Source organism: Fundulus heteroclitus, chromosome 2, assembly GCF_011125445.2.
Source record: "Fundulus heteroclitus isolate FHET01 chromosome 2, MU-UCD_Fhet_4.1, whole genome shotgun sequence".
NCBI lineage: Eukaryota > Metazoa > Chordata > Actinopteri > Cyprinodontiformes > Fundulidae > Fundulus > Fundulus heteroclitus.
Window position 1 is genome coordinate 20,559,491 of NC_046362.1, and position 19,795 is coordinate 20,579,285.

A 19,795-nucleotide genomic window follows, 5' to 3' on the forward strand; every position below is an offset into this window, starting at 1 on the left:
TAAACTGGAGGATACTGAACACAGGGTCATAGTTCAGAGTAAGCAGAGTTTAACCTTGCGTCGGACTGAGAGGATTCTGACAAAAGACAAAGATCCCCTGCTCTTAAATCAACTCCTTCAAGGATTATTTTGCAGGTGCTCATATGGAGTAGCCAAATGCAGTTTGGTGAAATGCTTTATGGTCAAATGAGATCGGTCAAAAATAAATTATCTCTGAATTCTCATATTTTTACCTCAAATCATAATATATATATATATATATATATATATATATATATATATATATATATATATATATATATATATATATATATACACACACACACACACACAGTAATGCCAGCGGTGAATGAATGTACATAAACATCTTACAGGAACAAATAATTCAACAATGCCGTGTTTAATTTCAGCAACAACTTTATGTGGGTTCCAAAGAGGGGCTCGCCCAAGTCCCCCTCAGCAGGTGTCACCTGTATGGCAAGGCTTGCGCTGAATGCTGCCTGGCACGAGACCCTTATTGTGCGTGGGATGGGCACACATGTTCACGATACGTCCCGGCATCTAAGAGGTAAGACGGAGAGGAAATGAGCTGCAGCTGTGGAGCTCTTTCATCTTTGGCTTCACAAAATCATGTACCCATTTAATTTCATGTAAAGACTATCAAAAGGAAGACAATACATTTTCATGACCAAAGATAATAGTGAGCCATTTGTTGCCATGTATGTATTTTAAAATACCTGCTAAATAAAAAGATTTATAGGAATATGTTTAAAGTTTATGTGGAAAAAAAACAACTAAACACAGCATTAGGAAATAAACACACAATGTAATCTCACCAACTGCTTTATACTTGCTCATGTTAGTTTTGCATTGAATTTTGTAGAAATCACATCACATTGTTCATGTTCTCATTTTATTCTTTTGTTTTGAGCGTAGTGTTACTACATCAGAGAGAAATTATTTTTTGATGCAGTGACTAAATATCCTATGGTTTGACTTATTTTTTTATAGTTTTTTTGCCATGTTATTCCACACCTCCACTCTACAGTTAAACAAGCTGCGTATGTTGTCTTCTTATGTTTTTGTTCTTTGTCCTTTCATGCATGTGTCTAAGATCTACAGAAAAATACCCAACAGTTATGGGTCACACTGCCACATTATTAGACAGTGGGGAAGCTGTTTTTGTTTTGGATTTAGTGGAGGCCCTGCTTTCTTGGTCTCCGGTGCTCTTTGAAAGTAGATCTTCAGTGATTATGAACGACAGATGTCCCAGGAGGAAGTGGAGGAAGACATCAATACATTTTAAAGTAGCCCAACTGAGCAACACTACAAAAGGCAGACAAATAAAGTTGAGCCTGTTGTGTATTTCAGAATTGTTTGCTGTCAAATAGTTTGACAGAAAAAAAACATAGATTTTTAGAAAGAATAAGAATAAACTTGTTTAAAATAAGGTATAAATTTGTATAAATTTACCAAATGCAAGGGGTGAATGTCAGCATTCTGACATATTTTATAAGTTAAAATATAACCTTAACTTTTGAAATGACTCCTAATCTTCAAGATAGATTGAGGAGGGTAGGTGTTAAGTACTTTGAATCGGAAAAATCTTCTCAATAATACATTTCAGTTGTTCAAGGCAAAGTGCTCTACCGCTCATACTTTCTGTAAAACTTAACTGTAAATCATAAACTTAAGCCTTTATCCTTTTGTGTTGGCAGTGGGAGTAAATCCTCAGTCAAAGTAATATTTTTTAATGTAAATTTCTGTGCCTCAATCCACTGTCAAGGTGGATCTCTGCATCCGTGAAATTAGTTTAAACTCATAACTGTAAAAAGGTTAATTGAATTTGATACTGTGAAAGACTCATCTGTTTTAAATTAATTCCTGAAAATCGCAGGTTAGCAAGAGGAGACTTTTCCCATTTTCCTTTCACACTTGACATGACTGCTCAGCAAGAAGTAGGGAGGGGAGAGACATAGACGAACGACCTCTTCACGGTCCAAAGATGTAATTTAAATAAAAAACGTTCAAAATAAAGGCTGCTAAGGCTACATCCACACAGAACTGAAGACCGCACAGAAAAGTTTGAGCATAAAGATGAAATCACACCAATAAACGTTGTAATATTTATGCCACGCAAGTGAGTGGCGCAGTAAAGTTGCCACAGAAGTAAAGAAGGAAGAGCAGGTGAAAGCAATGAATGCAGGAGAGAGAGAGAAGACAAAAACACAGTAGAGGAGCAAAATGTGTTAGTGTAAATAACACAATAAATTGAACAGTCTGCCATTGTTGTTGTTTGAGTTAGTGCATGCGTGTTAGGGGAGAGGAGAGGTCTACGTTGGGTCGTATGTGCAAACATGCCAATTTGTTGCAGGTTTCGGAGCTGCTTCGTTTGGACCGGAACCCCGATCTGACTAAAACGTTTGTCAGATACAGCCAAACTTGTTTTTGTGTGGACAGGACCTAAAAGCCTAGGACAGATTGTGTGTTCATGGTATTTAAGTTTCTAGGTGTGAAAGGTTCAGGGTAACAAAACGGAATTATGCCTAATCAGTTAGTAGTTAAATGAAAGTTTCTTCGAAAGCTGGTTCCGAAAGCTGCTTAAGCTCTGTGTATTTGGATTTTCAAACACAGCCTCCTCTGATTCTTCTTATACTTTTTTCATAATAAAATTATTCGAAAAATAAAATAATATGGTTACAGACATAACCAGCTATGTTGGTACTTTTATGGCCCATTGAAGCAATGCTTTATTTTTCTTGGAAAAAGTGAGTCATTAAAAGTGTCCTCCCACATACCTTTTGTAAGAGGTAAAGCTACCTGATGAAATTGTAAAACAAAGTTTTATGTTTATTTTGCAAAGATATTCTAAAAAAATTCCAAAATGTGTGGAATGAACAAAAATGGAAGCTAGTAAGCAAACAGAGTAAGACTCGTTCATATGGCACGATTTTTTAGGTTGATTTTTAGCCTGATTTTTAGCCCGAATTTTAGCCCGATTTTTGCCCCAATCTTCCCCTTCCAACAGGTGCCGGCTCTCAACGTGGCTCTCAAGATAATCTTAAGAGATATTCCTGCCATGTGTGGTGTGTTAAGAGCAATCTGGTCCTCTCTGTAGAATGTCAGGACCACTCCGACCTCAAAGCGGGAATATTCAACATGTTGGATTGTCTTGCACCGATATGCTAGCATGTGTGGTGTTCCCCGAGGACAAACAAGCACGTAACCTGTTAAATGTGACGTGTAGCCAATCAAAAAGGGAGGTTTCTTTTTATATGTTTTTCTCTGTTAAAATCGGGTTAAAAAACGATCGCCTTTATTCTTCCTCGTTGCCCATGTTTATTTACTTTGAAGTAACATTTGATCTTGAGAGGTTTCACAAGATTTCCCATCTGATATCTGAATGATATTTGTGTTGGGTGCATTGTGCTTATCGTCTGACCAGATACCACACAATGTACGAGCAAACCTGTTCTGGGTATGATTTATTTATCATTACGTGTGGCGTCTCAGGCTTTGAAAATCATCTGACTATTTTAAAATCCTGCCATGTGAACCAGCTTTAAGGAACAATGTCAATTTCTTTATTTTGAATGATGCAGTGGTACTTCTGAAATAGTAAGACCTGAGAAGAAGCAGATTCTTTTTTTATGTCATATTACACCAAGTCTCAGACTACAAGAAGGGTGGAAATAGTTTTTATACATGACTGCATAAACGCTTAATGACTATAAAGGTGTATTCATCATATTTGTGCTTGATTTGCAGACGTTCCAGAAGACAGGATATTAAAAATGGGGATCCTGCAATTCAATGCTGGGACACAGAAGACAGTATGTAGACTTTTTACTGCTGAGGCGTATTCTACAGATCAGTTTAAGGAAGTTTCTCTCTGTATATTTTATTATACACTTCTGTGAGATACATGTTTCACCAAAGCTAGAATAACTGAAATGATTCACAGTTGAATAATTAACAGTTTTATTCTTATTGATTTATTTTTTTCCCTAGGTCATGGTGGGGGCAATGTGGAGGAGAGAGTTCTTTTTGGAGTTGAGAACAACTCCACCTTCCTTGAATGTATCCCAAAGTCCCAACAGGCTCAAATCCGGTGGTACATGCAAAAATTGGGATCTGAACGTAGGGAGGAGGTCAGTGGTCCTAATCACCCATAAGTCACACAACCCAACCAAACACTCCGACATAAACAGTTTCATGTTTTCTCCACTCACTCCTCATTCTCTAAGATTTCTGAAGGTAGCCTTTGTTTTTGCTTTTTTTTGGATGTGCCTCAGGTTTTTTTTCTCTTTCTCTGGGGGATCAGCAAGCATGGACGTTATGGGGCCAAAGACAATCATTTCTTACAAAAGAATGTTACAGTATCTAGAAACATACTTGACTTCAACCTCACTGGTTCTGAAGTATGACTTTTAAAAACTTGCCTACAAATTCCGTTGCTCCGTATGTGGCTGACGTTTATGGGTGTTTATGAGTTTCCATAAATCTTTGCACCTCACTATCCTTGAGGGAGGTAAGGAATTAGTTACATTAAATCAGATCCACTCATAGGGATAATGGATCAGCACTGAAGAGTGCAAAATGGTGTTTAGGGAGTAAATTTTAATTGACATTTAACTGCCATAACTAATTCTGTCAATGGTCTGTGTCTGGCAGATTAGAAACTAATCTTTTGGATTTTTTTAGGATTTTGTTGGACGGAAACCAATTAGAATACAGCAAAAAAAAGACTTGGAAAAAGGAAGTGAATAAAAACATACTTAAAATATTTTCCACACAAACAACACCAGAGCTGTACTGTTTAGAAATATTAGTATAGCATCTTTTTAAAGAACCAAAATGGCTGATGTTCTTGGTAAAACATTGTAATAATTAGAAAACATTTTCAAGGGAAATGTGTAGCATACTTTGAGGACCTTTTATTCACGAGTAGACTTTATTTGAAAGTTATTGCAACTCTGATTGCAAACTTTCTATTTTGTAACTAAATCTTAAAATATTTTTAGTTTGGCCTAAGCATAAAATCTGTTGTAGATTAATGGAAAAATGATTCTAAGGATTGCAGGCATAGAAAAATGTCAGGAATTATTTTACATACAAAATATTTCAACATCTGAGTTTGTGTCAAAGACTGTTGTCTTCAAATGTGAAGCCAAAAGCCTTTTTCCAGTTATTGCAATGTTTTAGAACTCTTGGTCATAATGAATTTAAGACGAGCAGAGGTGCAAAGAAAAATGGACACTGAAATAGGTGATTTAAAGCATAGAGATATACATATTAATAATATTCTTTAATTAAACAGCTTATTCAGCCCTCATTTCCCCTATCCAAAAATGTATACTCTCTTGTGACTCTCGTTGCAAATGGCCTTCCTCACTGTGAACCTACACATGCTTCATCCCTGTCCTCAATTCTCTCTTTTCTAATTTACCCCCTCAGCTGTCGGCTATCCTCTGTCCCAGGAGCAAATCTAAGTACAAACAGGTGCAGAGGACACCAAAGACTCATGTGCTGCTTTACAGATTCTGACTAAGGAAAACACTTTGTTTTTTGGTCTTTAGGAGTGTTTGTGTGACTCTGTGTTTATCTTTGCACCTCCCAAAGCGGAAACCATACCAGAGCACTCCCTGTGGACAGCATGTGTTTTGGGGTAATGAACACAATGGGGTAGTTACTTTGTTTGTGTGTCTAGGCATGCAATGATATGTGCTATTTTGCACTCTAGACAAAGTGATGGTGTATATGGAAGGATTTATTCTTCTATAGGTCTAGTATTTTATCAAAATAAATACAAAAATGTATTTAATGACTAATTGTGCAGCGTCACATTATATAATAATAAGCAGATATATTTCCTATGATAAAAAGAAACCTTTCATTTTTTAATGACTTGTCAGAAATAGCCTTAAATGGGAAAACATTTTGGCAACATGTAGTAATTATTTGCAACTGCAGTAGAAGAAATATGAGGAGGTATTGTTTTGACTCTTGGTACCAAGAGTCACTTAAAGGTGCATAGTGCAAGTTTTGAAGTTAGATATTACTTATTTTCTTTCACATAAATACCCTTACAATTGGCTGACATATAAAATGAGTTATTCTCTATTTACCACAGTTGGCTCTGTAGGCTGGGTTAGACAGCATAAACTGTGAGTGATTCGGGCCAAATCCTCTGGGTGTGCGCGTGGGTATGATGCGCTCTACGCGCTCATTCACCAGGCTACTTTGTTGAGTCTCCGCCGTAATTGATGGATTAGTGAGACAACATGGGCTAACTTTAATATTTCTTACCTGAGAAGACATTCTCAGGTAAGAAATGAGACCCCAGACCTAGGAGTGTATGAAATTAGTAAATCAGAAGTAAAAGCACATATGTTGCCCACATTAGAGTAACTTCTTAAAAAGCTAAATCAAATGCAGTGTTAAGCGCCAGATGACAGCCTCACATCGTGCTCCACGGAGGCTGTGCATTCAGATCGACTACCTGAGGAGGGAGGGAGACCATGATGAATGAGAGGTCTCCCCCCAGATGATAAGGACCCCTCCCCCCCTCTCAAAAAGAAAAGAAAAAGGAACATAAAAATGCAAAAAGCTGTTTAGGTAGCTGACGGGATGCGGAAGCTCGGCAAAGCATGCACCTTTTTTATGCTCTGTTTGGACCCAGAAACCATGTTCCCTTCTAAGTCCTCCATTTTCAGGTCTTTGAGCATTGCCAATGCATCCACCGCGCAGCATTTCACAGGAGAGTATTTAACTGTTTAGAGCAATTAAAGTAATTGCCACACACCTTGTCACAGTTTATCCATTAATGTCACCCTGGTGATCATCAGGGAGAAGAGTGAGATGGTTGAAAACCCATATGAAATGTTCTGTGGAGTTTTATCTTAGATTTCAGATGGCTTAGGCATCCTTTTATTTATTTGAAAGGTGCTTGTGTGTAGTTATGTGTCATCAACGCAAGCATGAATAACTCTGCAGTTTTGAATGCTTATGATGAAGTTGATCTAAGTCTGATATGGAGTGAAACTGAGCGTCTGAGCGGAATCATCAAGCAGTTTGGCTGCAATTCACCACTTCACCATCTGCGAAGACAATTTCCCCATCTCCAAAATTAGTGTACGCATGGGTTAGAGTTGCTTTGAGAACAGCACATTTTCCCGTCAAGTTTTTTTTATTTTTTATAAATCAACCAAGGACCACCAACACTAGATGGTTGCATATTATCTGGCTGAACGTAAACATAATGTGTGCAATTCCAGTATTTTTTGGGATGATCCGAGCTTGGGGCCGTAGTATTTGTGCCCTACGGCTGTCTACTGATAGCATGTTGGGCATGTGCACAGCAATTTCAGATGTTCAATATTTTAACAAACCTTGGTGGGCCGGCCCCAATTTCAGGGCGCCTCAAGAGAATTTAGTCAGTTTTCTGGGAGACGTAGACTTATATAGACACAAAAAAACTGAATTTTATTGGTAAGGGCATCAGTGTTTCTACTCTATAAAGAACAATCCTGTCCCACAGATTATTGTGAACATAGAGCTCCACAGCGATATCTGGTGGGGCCTGGCCCCACTGGCCCCAAGTGCAGACATGCCACTGTTACCAAGACAGCTTCTCTCTGTGTTTTCCTTCTATGTTTTGGGGTTTTGAGAGAGGCATCATCCGCCAGCTGCATACTGCACCTGCACTGTAATGTTCATTCTCCTCATGTGCTCACTTGTTTTAATTCCACCGCTAAAAGCCCACTTTTGAAGATTTTACATGGGGGAAAAAATCTAGATCTAGATGTCTCACTACCTGCTTGCATGTTGTGCATTTACCTCCTGAAGCCTGGAATGGCTTACCATTAGGAAATATAGAACAGCATAGATGATGATGGTTTTCAAGTCATGTGTGCATTAGATAAAGGCTTGCCCTTGCTTAAAACATTTCTGGAGAATTGATACCAACGGTGTTAGGATAACTGTGAAAATACAAATATGCCCCAGGGTATGCCTTCAAATGCAGAATTGTTGTTACTTTTATATGTTGCATTTCCATTCTTTTAGAGTAGTGTGGTTTCTCAATCATCCACCAAGATACAAAAATAACCACATAAGCAAAATAAAGACAGACCATCTGGGTGAATTTAAATAACTGGCCCTGTGGTTTAGTCACAGATACCTTTATTTTGGATGGCTGTGAAATGGCTCAAAAGACCCAAAAATGATCACATTTGCAAAGCATTGGGAACTCCCATGTTCGCTCGAAAAACAAATCTGTCAAAAACTTTATAAAATTCTTGACAAAATTCCAGATACACTTACAAAATGTCAGAGCAGGGCTGTAGGACAGCTGCGTTGTTTTACACGGGGGCCATGCCACCTGATGAATCATTCTGGAGGTTAAAGAAAAGAGGACCATAAACATTAGCACACTTCTTTCACACCGTGAAGACAACCATTCACATTTTCCCACAGGAGTAAATGCTTATTATGAATTCAAAGAGCTTCACACCATAGAATAACCTCTGAACCCCAGCACTACGAGTAACACTCACCACACCCAACTCAAGGTGCTTCCTGTTTCAGGGTTCATTGCCTTGTTTGACACACCTTTTAGATAAAAAATGTTTGTCTTTGACCAAAATGGAAGTTAACAAGCCATTGTCAAGGGCATGTGTTGGAATTTGAAGTTATTCATTATCTTAGGGAATTGAAGCACAGATTGTTCTTTTATTGTTTCCCGGTTGGGGAATTTACTGAGTGAAAATTGAAAGCATTAGAACTGTATCTGCCTTTTTAAAGGGATCCACGGTTAGTTGTAACAATAGACTTTATTTGAGAAAACATACAGCAAACACAAATGTGGGTCCATTGGAAATTGTGTTCTTCCAATGGTGTTTTCCATGGTACTCTTCCAATTTTCATGTGGGAAGCTATGAAGACTCACTTCACTTTTTCTGTTGTTTTTTGTTATGAAATTACAGCCAACGGTGACACAGTGTGGTATTGTCTAAAGTAGGGGTCACCAACATGGTGCCCATGGGCACCAGGTAGCCCCCAAGGACCAGGTGTGATGCCATCAAGCCCGTTTTGACCAGATTTCCAAATATGGTTGTAGCCAATCAGAGTGAAGTCAACTAGGTAGGGCTGGATATCATTACCGCACCCAACCCTTTTACTGAGGAGGAACATTTTGCCTGACGAAACAACAAGCCGACGTTATTTTTACATATTCACCAACATCAACTACATGAAATGGTTTATACAGTGATGTCATGGCACCTTTAAATCTGGACATAATATGTTGTATTTAACTTCTTCTATTGTGGTTCATTTCATCATGAGATAGGTTTGATTTAAGTAATTTCTTGATATTGTATTTCAGGTTCTTGCTGTCCGTTATAAAAATTTTATTGATATGTATAAAAGATGTTAGTGTATCAAAAAAACTGATTAAAGAGATTTGTAGAAGGGGAAATACCTTTTCACAGCAATGTAAATACAATGAGAATTTTCTTTACAATAAATACTTTTTAAACCCCAGGATTTTTATTTTTTTTTGGACATTACATACTCCTTCAGACCTTTACGTTTACACAGCTTATCGCCATCTTCAAATACATTTTGCATATTTATTTTTGATGACAAAAAAGGTTTCTTGAGAAAGTGTTTCTAGTTGTTTTTCTTAATTGAAAGCAGATGTGATGTTTTTTTTCCTCATCAGTCTCTCTGACGAGTCTGTATCATGTTTCTTTTTTCCTCCCAGGTCAAACTGGACGATCGTGTTGTTCACACAGACCGAGGACTCCTGATTCGCTCCCTCCATGCCTCTGATGTTGGCTTGTACTTCTGTGTGGCTCAGGAGCACACACACTTTACATACACTCTCCTACGTCTCACTCTGCAGCTTCTCTCACATGGACAACTTGACAGAAAACCTAAACTTGGTGAAGATGTCATCATAGAGCAGCACCACAGTGCAGAGGCACGTCAGCGTTACAAAGACTACGTGAGAGTAATGAGCTCTCCCTTTCACTCCCTGGAAGAGTATTGCGATTCCCTTTGGCTGGATAAGAGGGCATCTCGGATGAGAGCAAAGGGTTTAGGACTTGGCAAATGGAAACACATGCAGGACTTGAAGAAGAGTAGAAACAGGAGGCACCACAGGGACAGAGAGGGAGAAAAAGGGATAAAGAGCCAAGGGAGGGTAATTAGGTCAGCATGAAGGTGAAGAAGAGGGTTAACCACATAAACATTTACATTAACATAAACTTTTTGTACATTTACATAATGTTTGAAGAGGATAGTGATGGGACACAGAACTGTGAAGTTGCAGCACCAAGTCATGTTTTGACAAGTAATGTCACTTTGACATCTGAAAATTATTTCCTAAAACATTTATAAAGCCTGTTTTCTGTTTTCAATATTCAACTCGATGTTTATGCTTTGAAAAGTGAAAACAAAAGCGATTTCACATGATAATCTGAAATATGTGAAATTAATTTCCTATATTTATCCACTGACTAAGTAATTTTTGCAACTTTATTTTCCATAAGCTTTGAGGCCATAGATCTTTCTCCAGCTGGCATTAGGCAACTGTGCTCAGTGGGAAGAGTCGTCAAATTGCAATCCAAAAGTTGTAGGTTAAATTTATAGCTTCCTCTAACACCCTGGGCAATGCACTTGACCTCAAGTTGTCTACCAATCAGTTTATGAATATGTGTGCGTTTATGGATGTGATTGGGTGAATGTGGTTCTAGTGTTAGTGTTTTGAGTGTGGTCAGTATGACTGGTAAAGTGTTATATCGGTTCAGTTCATTTATCAACACGAGTGATAGTATGAAAATATTGGTAGGTTTAACAGAAGTGGTCAAGGTAAAAAAAAAAATAATAATTCATTGAAAAATGTTACTGACATTGCATAAACGTCAAATGAATGTAAATATTTATGTAACATGTACAGTAATTACGGCATTCTTATTTTTCTTCAATACCATTTTGTATGTCTAAAAAATTATGATGCATCATGTTTGGCTGATAACATTTCATATTTTTCTACAATCTCTTCCCTGGTGGAGATTGATGTTTTTAATTTTTTACTGTTCCTGAAAGTTATTTAAATAAATGGTTCTCACATTTCTGTTTCTTATTACTTTTATTCATTTTTCTTTCTTTCTTTCTTTTTTTTGCATTCCAGGCAGACGTAAAAACAAACACAATCATTGGTGCAAACAAAATGGGCTAGGGTTAGTTCAGCACTAGTCAGAGTCTCTCCTGATATAGCAACTCAATTCCCTGCATGCTGTGCAGATGTCACAATGATTCAGGATCAGCTGATCTGTTGTTCAATGTGAATGTGGGTAATAGAAAGTGGGCATTTTCAGGAATAGTTATTTGAAGCAATACAGCTTGTTATAAGATACATGCAAGAAAAATCATTTTAGAGGAAAAGCTTAGAAAGCAGCTTTAAAAGTGAATAAGTAACAAGCTTTATGTAACCAAATGCACATGACCTGGTTTAAAATGGATGCTTACATAATAATAAAGTTTAAAACAAACAGTATTTGTACATAATAAGCTCATATCACTTTTTTTAATAAAATGCGTTACTGTTAGTAGGATACAACATAATAAAACAGGGTTTAATCGTGATTGTTTAATTATTGTTGATATAAGATCTGAATGTTCTTGTATTAGTCTATGTTGTGTTTATCCACAGTGAAATTACATGCTTGTTAAAACAGATATAAATATTTCAGGCACTTCCTCCTTGTTTATAGTTTATTTATCAGTCAGCTACAGAGAGCAAACTACTCTCTGTTCTCCAAAAAAGGAAACCATAAAAGGGACACCAGAATAGCACAAGAACAAGCTGTAAAAAAGCATATCCTCATTGCATGTATAACATATTTTCTCAATTCTATCTAAATACAGTGACATATTAAGTATTTGTTTTAATGTGTAAGCAAAATGATGACAGAGAAATTGTGCTGTTTTTGAATTTTGTAGTAAATAGTTTAACAATGCTAAATAAATAACAGAGAATTAATACCACTGCTTAGTAAATTAACAGCATGTGAGACATATATATGCAGATGTTAATGTTATTAGATTAGAATTGAAATACCCTTTGTTTTCCCATATTGGGGAAATTGAAATGGATCAGCAGCAAAGGGAAAGGTAAACAGAAGCATGCAGATACACAGGTAAAAAAATGTAAAATAAAAGAATTTGAATAAGAGACTGTACAGAGACATTTAAACCTTTTGCAGCTGGTCCTCAATCTTCTTGTTGCAGATGCTCCTTTTTTTAAATGCACCACTAGATCCTGGTGTTTTGACTTGAATTGAGCAATTACTGCTTTGTCTGGCCACCTATTCGTTTAAAGTAATTTTCATTCACCGACTATTTTCCATCCAAATTCAAAGCTTATGTTAACTCCCAGTTCAGGTGTGCCCCTGATAAAGGTACACAGTTTCTCCCAACACCCTTACAAAAGGCAAGCCTTTATTTCAACCCTGAAATAAAGGTGAGACTCTAGATGGAGAAGAAAGCCTTTAGATCAGGAAACAAGGAGGAGGTGAGAGCAGTGCAGAAGGAACAGAGATGAAAAATCAGGGATGTAGAAGAAGTAAATTACCTAAATTGCTGATAAAAAGTAAAAGGAATGCAGAAACCTGGGTCAAAACCTATCATCAAGCTGTCAAAGAGTTAAAGGATTACCATTTCTAAGATCTTCTTTATGTCAGTGTTGTGCTAAATTGGTCATTCGGTTTACTGGACACAATTAAAAAGAAAATTTAAACTAAAAGGTATGACTTTGTTTACTGGCCTCTGTGTTTGTCTATAATTTTTTCATAGTTCATCCACAGTGATTCCCAAGCACTTTTATTACTCCACTCACATCTATCCCATCAAACTAGCGCTATCACAATTTAATTTGTCGGATTTCCAATTATGTATCCCTCAATTAGATACATGACTGGTATTATAGGATAACATGGATTAATAATCACACTGACATCTATTTTTATTATTTAATTAAGCAAAATAAACACAAAGCAAACCAGATAAAACAAAAACACATGTCTCCTAGAGAAAAAAAAGACATTTTCAGATTAAGAAAAGGATTTTCAAATTACTATCTAAGATAATTAGAGGTTTATCATGTGTCAACATTTTATTTGTCCTTCATAGTAGTTTAATAAAAATATTTCATGGCCTTGTATGCTGAATTCTAACACCTAAAGCTAATTAGACCAGACCCATTTCAGAGAGAATAAAGAAGCATAGAATTATAAATCTACAAACTACTAAGACAGAAAAAAACTTGGCCGGGAGCTTACAGAAAAATTGGAAAGATAACAAAATATTTATCATACTGTAATCTGGCCAATTGAGAAGGCTTGGTTCTGACTTGGATGGACAGCTTTTTGTAGGATCTGCTATTGCTTAGTGCTTGGTTTTTAGTCTGGCTTGTCAATGTCTAAATTAAGATATCAAAATCCATGCCAGGAAGATCTGAGCCAAAGGGAGTGGAAAAAGAGCGGAACTGAGATGTTAAACGACAGAGTTGTTTTCAATGTTTTTATTAAAGGGTCTTTGCAGCTGTGCAGATGTGTGTTTTTTCAGGTGTTGGCAGTGAACGTCTGGGCCAATGCGTAAGCAGACAAGTTTTGGAGAGGTCTGATGGTTTGAAGAGTATTAATGGCTGCCTGAGGGGTTTTAGAAAAGGAGGTATGTGTGCTTGAGCTAGAAACAGTTGTTCCCTCACTGTAATAACTACCTGCACTCCCTTCTGCCTAATTTATGGACATAAGTAATCTCTCATCACTCCAGGATTTGTGGTGAGGCAGTTGGGATACAGTGAATAACCTGCACCATATATTAGGTGTTATTTACTGTATGTGGAGAGCAGCTTTCATAGATAGATAGATAGATAGATAGATAGATAGATAGATAGATAGATAGATAGATAGATAGATAGATAGATAGATAGATAGATAGATAGATAGATAGATAGATAGATAGATAGATAATTACTTTATTAATCCCCGATAGGGGAAAGTCATCTGGCCGATGAATAGATAAATTGGGCTTCCTGCCACTTCAGCTGGCGAATGCGCATTACGTTATAATTCCATATACATTAATAAAATGTGTTGCTGACTTACTGTTCTCTTGAGTATTGGTTTGTACATCTTTACATATCATTAGTTTGAATTGTTTTGGTTAGGAACAAGGCTATTTATAGCTTTTTAAATTATATTTTCATTAATTAAACCTTTTTTTCTTGATTCTATTAGTAGGCTGTACCGAGACCAGAGTAACATTTTTGTTGTTACATATGTGAAATTACAATAAAAATCCTTGAAGGGGTCAGAAGTCATCAAAAGGCTACAATGCATTTCAGATAAAGTTTCTGATAAATAGTCTTCAGAAAACTCCTTCAGGTTCTATCAAAAGTAGAGAAAAGTTAAAATATTGCATACTGTTTGTTCTGGTCAGCGTCTTGAGTATATTAATGTCTAAATACATGGCTAACTTCTAACTTTGTGACAGTTTAATGTTGTCTGCTTGGCTTGTGGTTCTACCCTCAGTTTAGTCTGTCTCTGCTGGGACATAATAAAATTCCTTATTTTATGTAACATACTGTAGAAATGTCAGACACCCAAACCTTGGGAGAGAGTCTCAAATTTAAGGCAACAACTTTTTTATGTTACATATCTTACCTGATGACAGCTACAGAACAATGAAATAAATATGAAATGAAATATAAATTATTGGAAAAAAGGGGAAATTGTGTTGTTGCATTCAAAATATCTGTTAGCCCTCAACTTGCTTTCCTTCTGTTTCATGCTTCACACAGAAATATTTTCTGCAAAGAACAAACAATAAACCTCCACTGTACTCAGTAATAATCAAAATGAAGATGATGGGGTATCATTTGGGATTTCCCAGTCAGGACTTTTGTCCAAGTAACTTAAGAACATGCTGCGTTCCAGTCCTCCTCTTTCGGGATTTCCCTCTCAAGGGTCACCACAGCCAGTCATTAGTCTCCATCGAACATTATCTTCTGCATCTCATTCTCACCGGTTACCTTCATGTCATCTTTCACTCCATCCATAAATCTCCTCTTTGGTCTTTCTCTCGGCCTCCTGTCTGGCAGTTTCACCCTTAGCATCCTTCATCCAATTCTTCCTGTATACATGTCCAAATCATCTTAATCTGGCCTCTGGTGTTGTGCCATTACACATGTTTTAAGTTATGTTGTGTGTATTAAATGACTTTTGGCCTGTTATGTATTGTCTGGTAAATATTAGCCCAAACAGCTCATATTAGGGCAATAGTTGAAATGGAGGGATTCGAGCACTGGCATTGTTCTAACAGCAAACTCTGCACACAGATCGAAATAAAGGAGTGACGATTTCTCTTCAAGTACAACTAAATTGCACATCCAGTGAACACCATTATAGAATGTTGTTTATCTAAATTAACACTATATTCCAATCAATAAATCCTCTCTACTGGGCTAGTGAAAGTTAACTGAAACTACTAAGCAAAATTAACATTAAAGAAACTAAGGAACTGATTACACACAAGAGATCAAAAGCAAGAGTTGAAAATCATCATCATATAAATGATTCAGTGAATATTGGGTTCTGCTCTGTCCCAGATTCTCCTCTGGTGCACTTATGGTGGATGTGTGTTGTCCTTGTGGTGAGCTGCCTGGCCTCTGTGCTTTATGGGGCTGCTGGGTTCCTGGGTCTTTGGGTCCTCTATGCTTGCTTCTGATGCTGAGAGTGGAGATGGTGGTGGCCCCCACGTAGGGTCTAGGCCACATAGTTTGCATGTTCTCACACACAGACAATATTCACTCACGATACAGTAGCTCTGTTGTCCTGTAGTTCTCTCCTTCAGTATCAACAATCTTGTTCCATATCCTTGCTGCTGGTGTTGTTGCTGTCTGCGTGTATGCTTTTTTTTTGTTAGTTTTGTCTCTTTATAGGTATTTGTGGTTGTCTTTCCCCAGTTTCCCCATGGTGCCCATAAGAGGATTTTTTTAGGTTGCTGGCTTTGGAATTTTTGTCTAGATGTTTTGTGTGTTTTTCTGTCCTTTCTCTCTTTCTCTTACTCTGGACTGGTTATTTGTCTTCCCCTCTTTCTCTGTCATGTTTGGCTTCAGATCGTACCTAACATCATCGCAGCAGTAAAATAAATCATCATAGGTTGGGTGGAGGATTTATAGGTAGGTATAGAGCCTCCACTGGTAAAGTAAATATGTTTGGCATAACTACGACCACAGACGCACCTCAGAACAGGGGTAAAAAGGAGGAATGCGGGTGCAAACTAACAAGGACTTCAGACCAAAACATTGCGGTTCGACTTTATATAGACCACAACTGAATGATATCAATGTGAAATGAAAGAACCAAAAAGCATGATATATTCCCATTAAATAGAAAACTTTTTAACCAATTTGAATATTAAACTGAAGTTACTGCATTGTTTGTTAGCTAAGCTTTCTTTGGAATGTAAATAATTGAATTGGATGACTGGATGAAATTAACATTTTTGTAAACTGCCGTGAGATGACGTGTGTTGGGGATTGGCACCATGTAAACAAACTGATCTATCATAATTTATATGATCATATATTTTTGATTAGTATTAAAAGGAATCCTCTGCCTTCAAAATTTTTTTCCACAGTATCAAGAATGTCATTTAATAGTTAGCTTGATATTTTAGTATAATCACAATCCCGTTCAATAGTAATATCTCAAAAATAAAAAAAATGTAAATGCAATGTGAGAAAAAAAACTGAACAAATTGTTACTACATGGCTTACTGAGGAGAAGCTGATATAACATTATAGACAGAACAGCAGAAACAGGTATCAGTAATGAAACTTCAGCGACGATGACTTTTAAAACGATCAGTCCCTGAACACATTTAACTCCAGATCTCATTTCTGGAATCAGATGGGGTAATCACTGCTTACCATAAAGGGCGTTGGAAATGTAACAACCTGGTATAGGACAAATATGTCAGTAGTCAACCTTTTCTCTATACAATTACGTTTTTTCTGCAACATTGAACTGCAATGGCGTAACTGTTTGGAACAAAAATATATATTAATTGTGCTTTTGTTAAAACAAGATGTGGCAAGTTCCAGCTCATAGATGTTCCACAGTGACTATAATTCTTTTGGTGTGCAAATGTAACCAGCACACTCAACACAAAAACAAGTCATTGGGGAAGGGAGTGGAATAGTATCAGAAACCATCAGGCTCCCCCACCAACTAATACTTATGCCAATGGTGTTGAAAAATGCAGTATTTTGTTCAATCATAACAAAAAGTGTTGCTTCTGAAAATATTAGGCCTCGCCAGTGGGTTGCACTTTAAACAGCACTGGGAAAGAAGTTGAATGGATATGTTTCACTTCCAAGAAAAAGATTTGTTGCAGTGCTACTGCCATAAATGGAGGCACTAGCTTTACTCAAGAATATGTGTTCAGAGTTAGTCTGATTTATTCTAAATATACAACCAACTTTCTGCAAGTGACCTTTCACCTTTGCTAAGCAAACCTTTTGCATTTTCCTTCTGATTTCTGTGTTTTCCTGTTGTCATACTCACATTGTTGTTTTCTATGTGCCTGTGCATCAAAATCTGATAAAAAATAACAAAATAACAAGCACTGCTTTGTTCCAGAGAAGATGTAAGACTCAATGAGAGATTAGAGAAATTCACGAAGTAAATGATGGCAGCAATAAGACTGGACATAAAAAGTGTTGTTGTACATCATAAACAATAACCCATGTGGCTGTCCTGTGTTTGCCCTGTATTGTGGTAACCCAAAACCACTAAGGAGCATCTAGTACCATGAAAGGTAATGAGCTGAGTAAACATTGATATCTTCCAGAGCCATGCGGTCTGGGGAGGATTTTCAGCCAACCTCTATGCCTGGGTGTAAAGAAAGTACTCACATTTCAATTTGGAATTTTTGCTACATAGATTTTCCCCAAGTATTTATAAACATATTAAGTCCTAACAGCCTCTATGGTTGTCTGGGAGTGTAACATTTTTACCAGTGTAAAACTATATAGACTGTATGTTTGTTTGACTCCTGTTAGGTTTATTGGATACACATTACACAGCAATCTTATTCTGCACTTAGCTTTGACACATTCTGATATTAAAAAACTTGATTCAGCCCTCACTGTGAAGATAAATGAAAAAAAGCAACAAAAAAGAGGCCTTTTTATTTAGGAAAAACTATAAAAGGGGCTGCGATTGAGTTAGCATTGTATTAGTTTCAGTCTAAAACCCTCTTTTAGACTGAAACTGAGTTTTAAAACATTTGATCACTCTATTTATTTACAAATATCTAAAAGTAAACTTACGAAATATGGAAACCAAACGTTTCTATTGATTTCCAAATAATATACAATCATCATCATCAAGCTCATGGGTCAGAAAAGGTTGGACAAGATCATGTTGACACCACTAAAACTCTTAATCCTTGAAACTCAGAGGGGGGATAGAGTTTAAAGAGTAACCCCCCACATGCATATAAAGGCAAAAGGATTAAAATTCTTGGTTTTATTTGTTTTAAGCCAACCCAGAGCCTGACATAACATCCGAAGCAAATTACCTGGGTTCAAGAGGAAAAGGACCAATGTATCCTAGTGGTCCAAATTCCACATTTTCTAGTATTAATGTGTACCTGCAAAAAATGACAAGACTACCAGTGCCTGTTTTCATGACCATGGTATCACTGTGATTTATTGACCAGCAAACTCACAAGAAGGAGATGAGACACTAGGCCCAACAATGCAGCCTGGGCTACCTCAACACATCAGCAGAGCCACTGGCTGAGCGCTGACATGACATACCAAACTTGTGTGCTTTTGGCATCACACAAAAAAAACAGCTGACACTTTAGGATATTCTGCCTTGCTTTCGTCAATTTTGTTCCCCAGTAGTTTGTCAATGTTTACAATATGACTTTCTTCAAATTTGGGATTTCTATGTTTATTTTTGTATTGTAGACAACCTTTTGTGAGCCATTAAAATATAATAATAAGAAGAAGAATCTATCTTTTATAAACTCTAAACATATCATATGTAAACCTATGAGACACATGTGGGGGGTGTACTTACTGACTAAATGCCGATGAAAGATTCTTCTGTTGTCCCACATTTGAAATTCTAGCTGGGGAAACTAATGGAGAGTCACAGTGTGACTCATAATTCATGTGATCTGCAGTCAACACTTAATACGCAGTCAACACACAAATTATACAGTTAATTTTAATGTACTGACATATCAAGATGGAATGACAGTCAATAGCATAGCTGTGTGCATGCCAGATGAGGACAGACCTTTACCATAAAGTCTAGCAGTATTTTTAAGAGTATTTCAGTTTGAATATCTCCCTGAGTGTGTGTCTCATGTTGCTGCTGGCATCTGCAGGTCTCAGTTGGAAACAGAGCGAGCGTATCCATGAAATGGATAGGCCTTTCAGTACAGTTTCATGCCGCACCTTGTTGACCTTTCGCCTTTTAATCTGGTTTTCCAATTGGATGCATATCTCTAACGTGTCCTTATTTTGCTCTTCTGCTGTATAGACCCCCTAATCTGATTTAGAAAACATTTCCACCAAATTATGTAACAGATATCAACTCTGAGGACACGTTCCACAGGCTGACACTTACATTCCCAGTCCAGTATCAGTCAACCTATTTCCATGTGTTTTTTAAATCATTAACATTATGCATTAGCAAAT

The 19,795-nt window shown here is 37.0% G+C and overlaps 1 protein-coding gene across 1 annotated transcript in view; it reads left to right on the forward strand.

Annotated features, from left to right (window-relative positions):
* sema3d (sema domain, immunoglobulin domain (Ig), short basic domain, secreted, (semaphorin) 3D) overlaps positions 1-11,141 on the forward strand; it is a 41,401-nt gene extending 30,260 nt beyond the window's left edge. The window contains exons 15-18 of the mRNA XM_021308416.2: positions 411-568; positions 3,769-3,833; positions 4,012-4,151; positions 9,770-11,141. Coding sequence (XP_021164091.2) covers positions 411-568; positions 3,769-3,833; positions 4,012-4,151; positions 9,770-10,228 — 822 coding nt within the window. The 3' untranslated portion in view covers positions 10,229-11,141. The remainder of the gene's footprint in view (positions 1-410; positions 569-3,768; positions 3,834-4,011; positions 4,152-9,769) is intronic.
* The last annotated feature ends 8,654 nt before the right edge of the window (positions 11,142-19,795 follow it).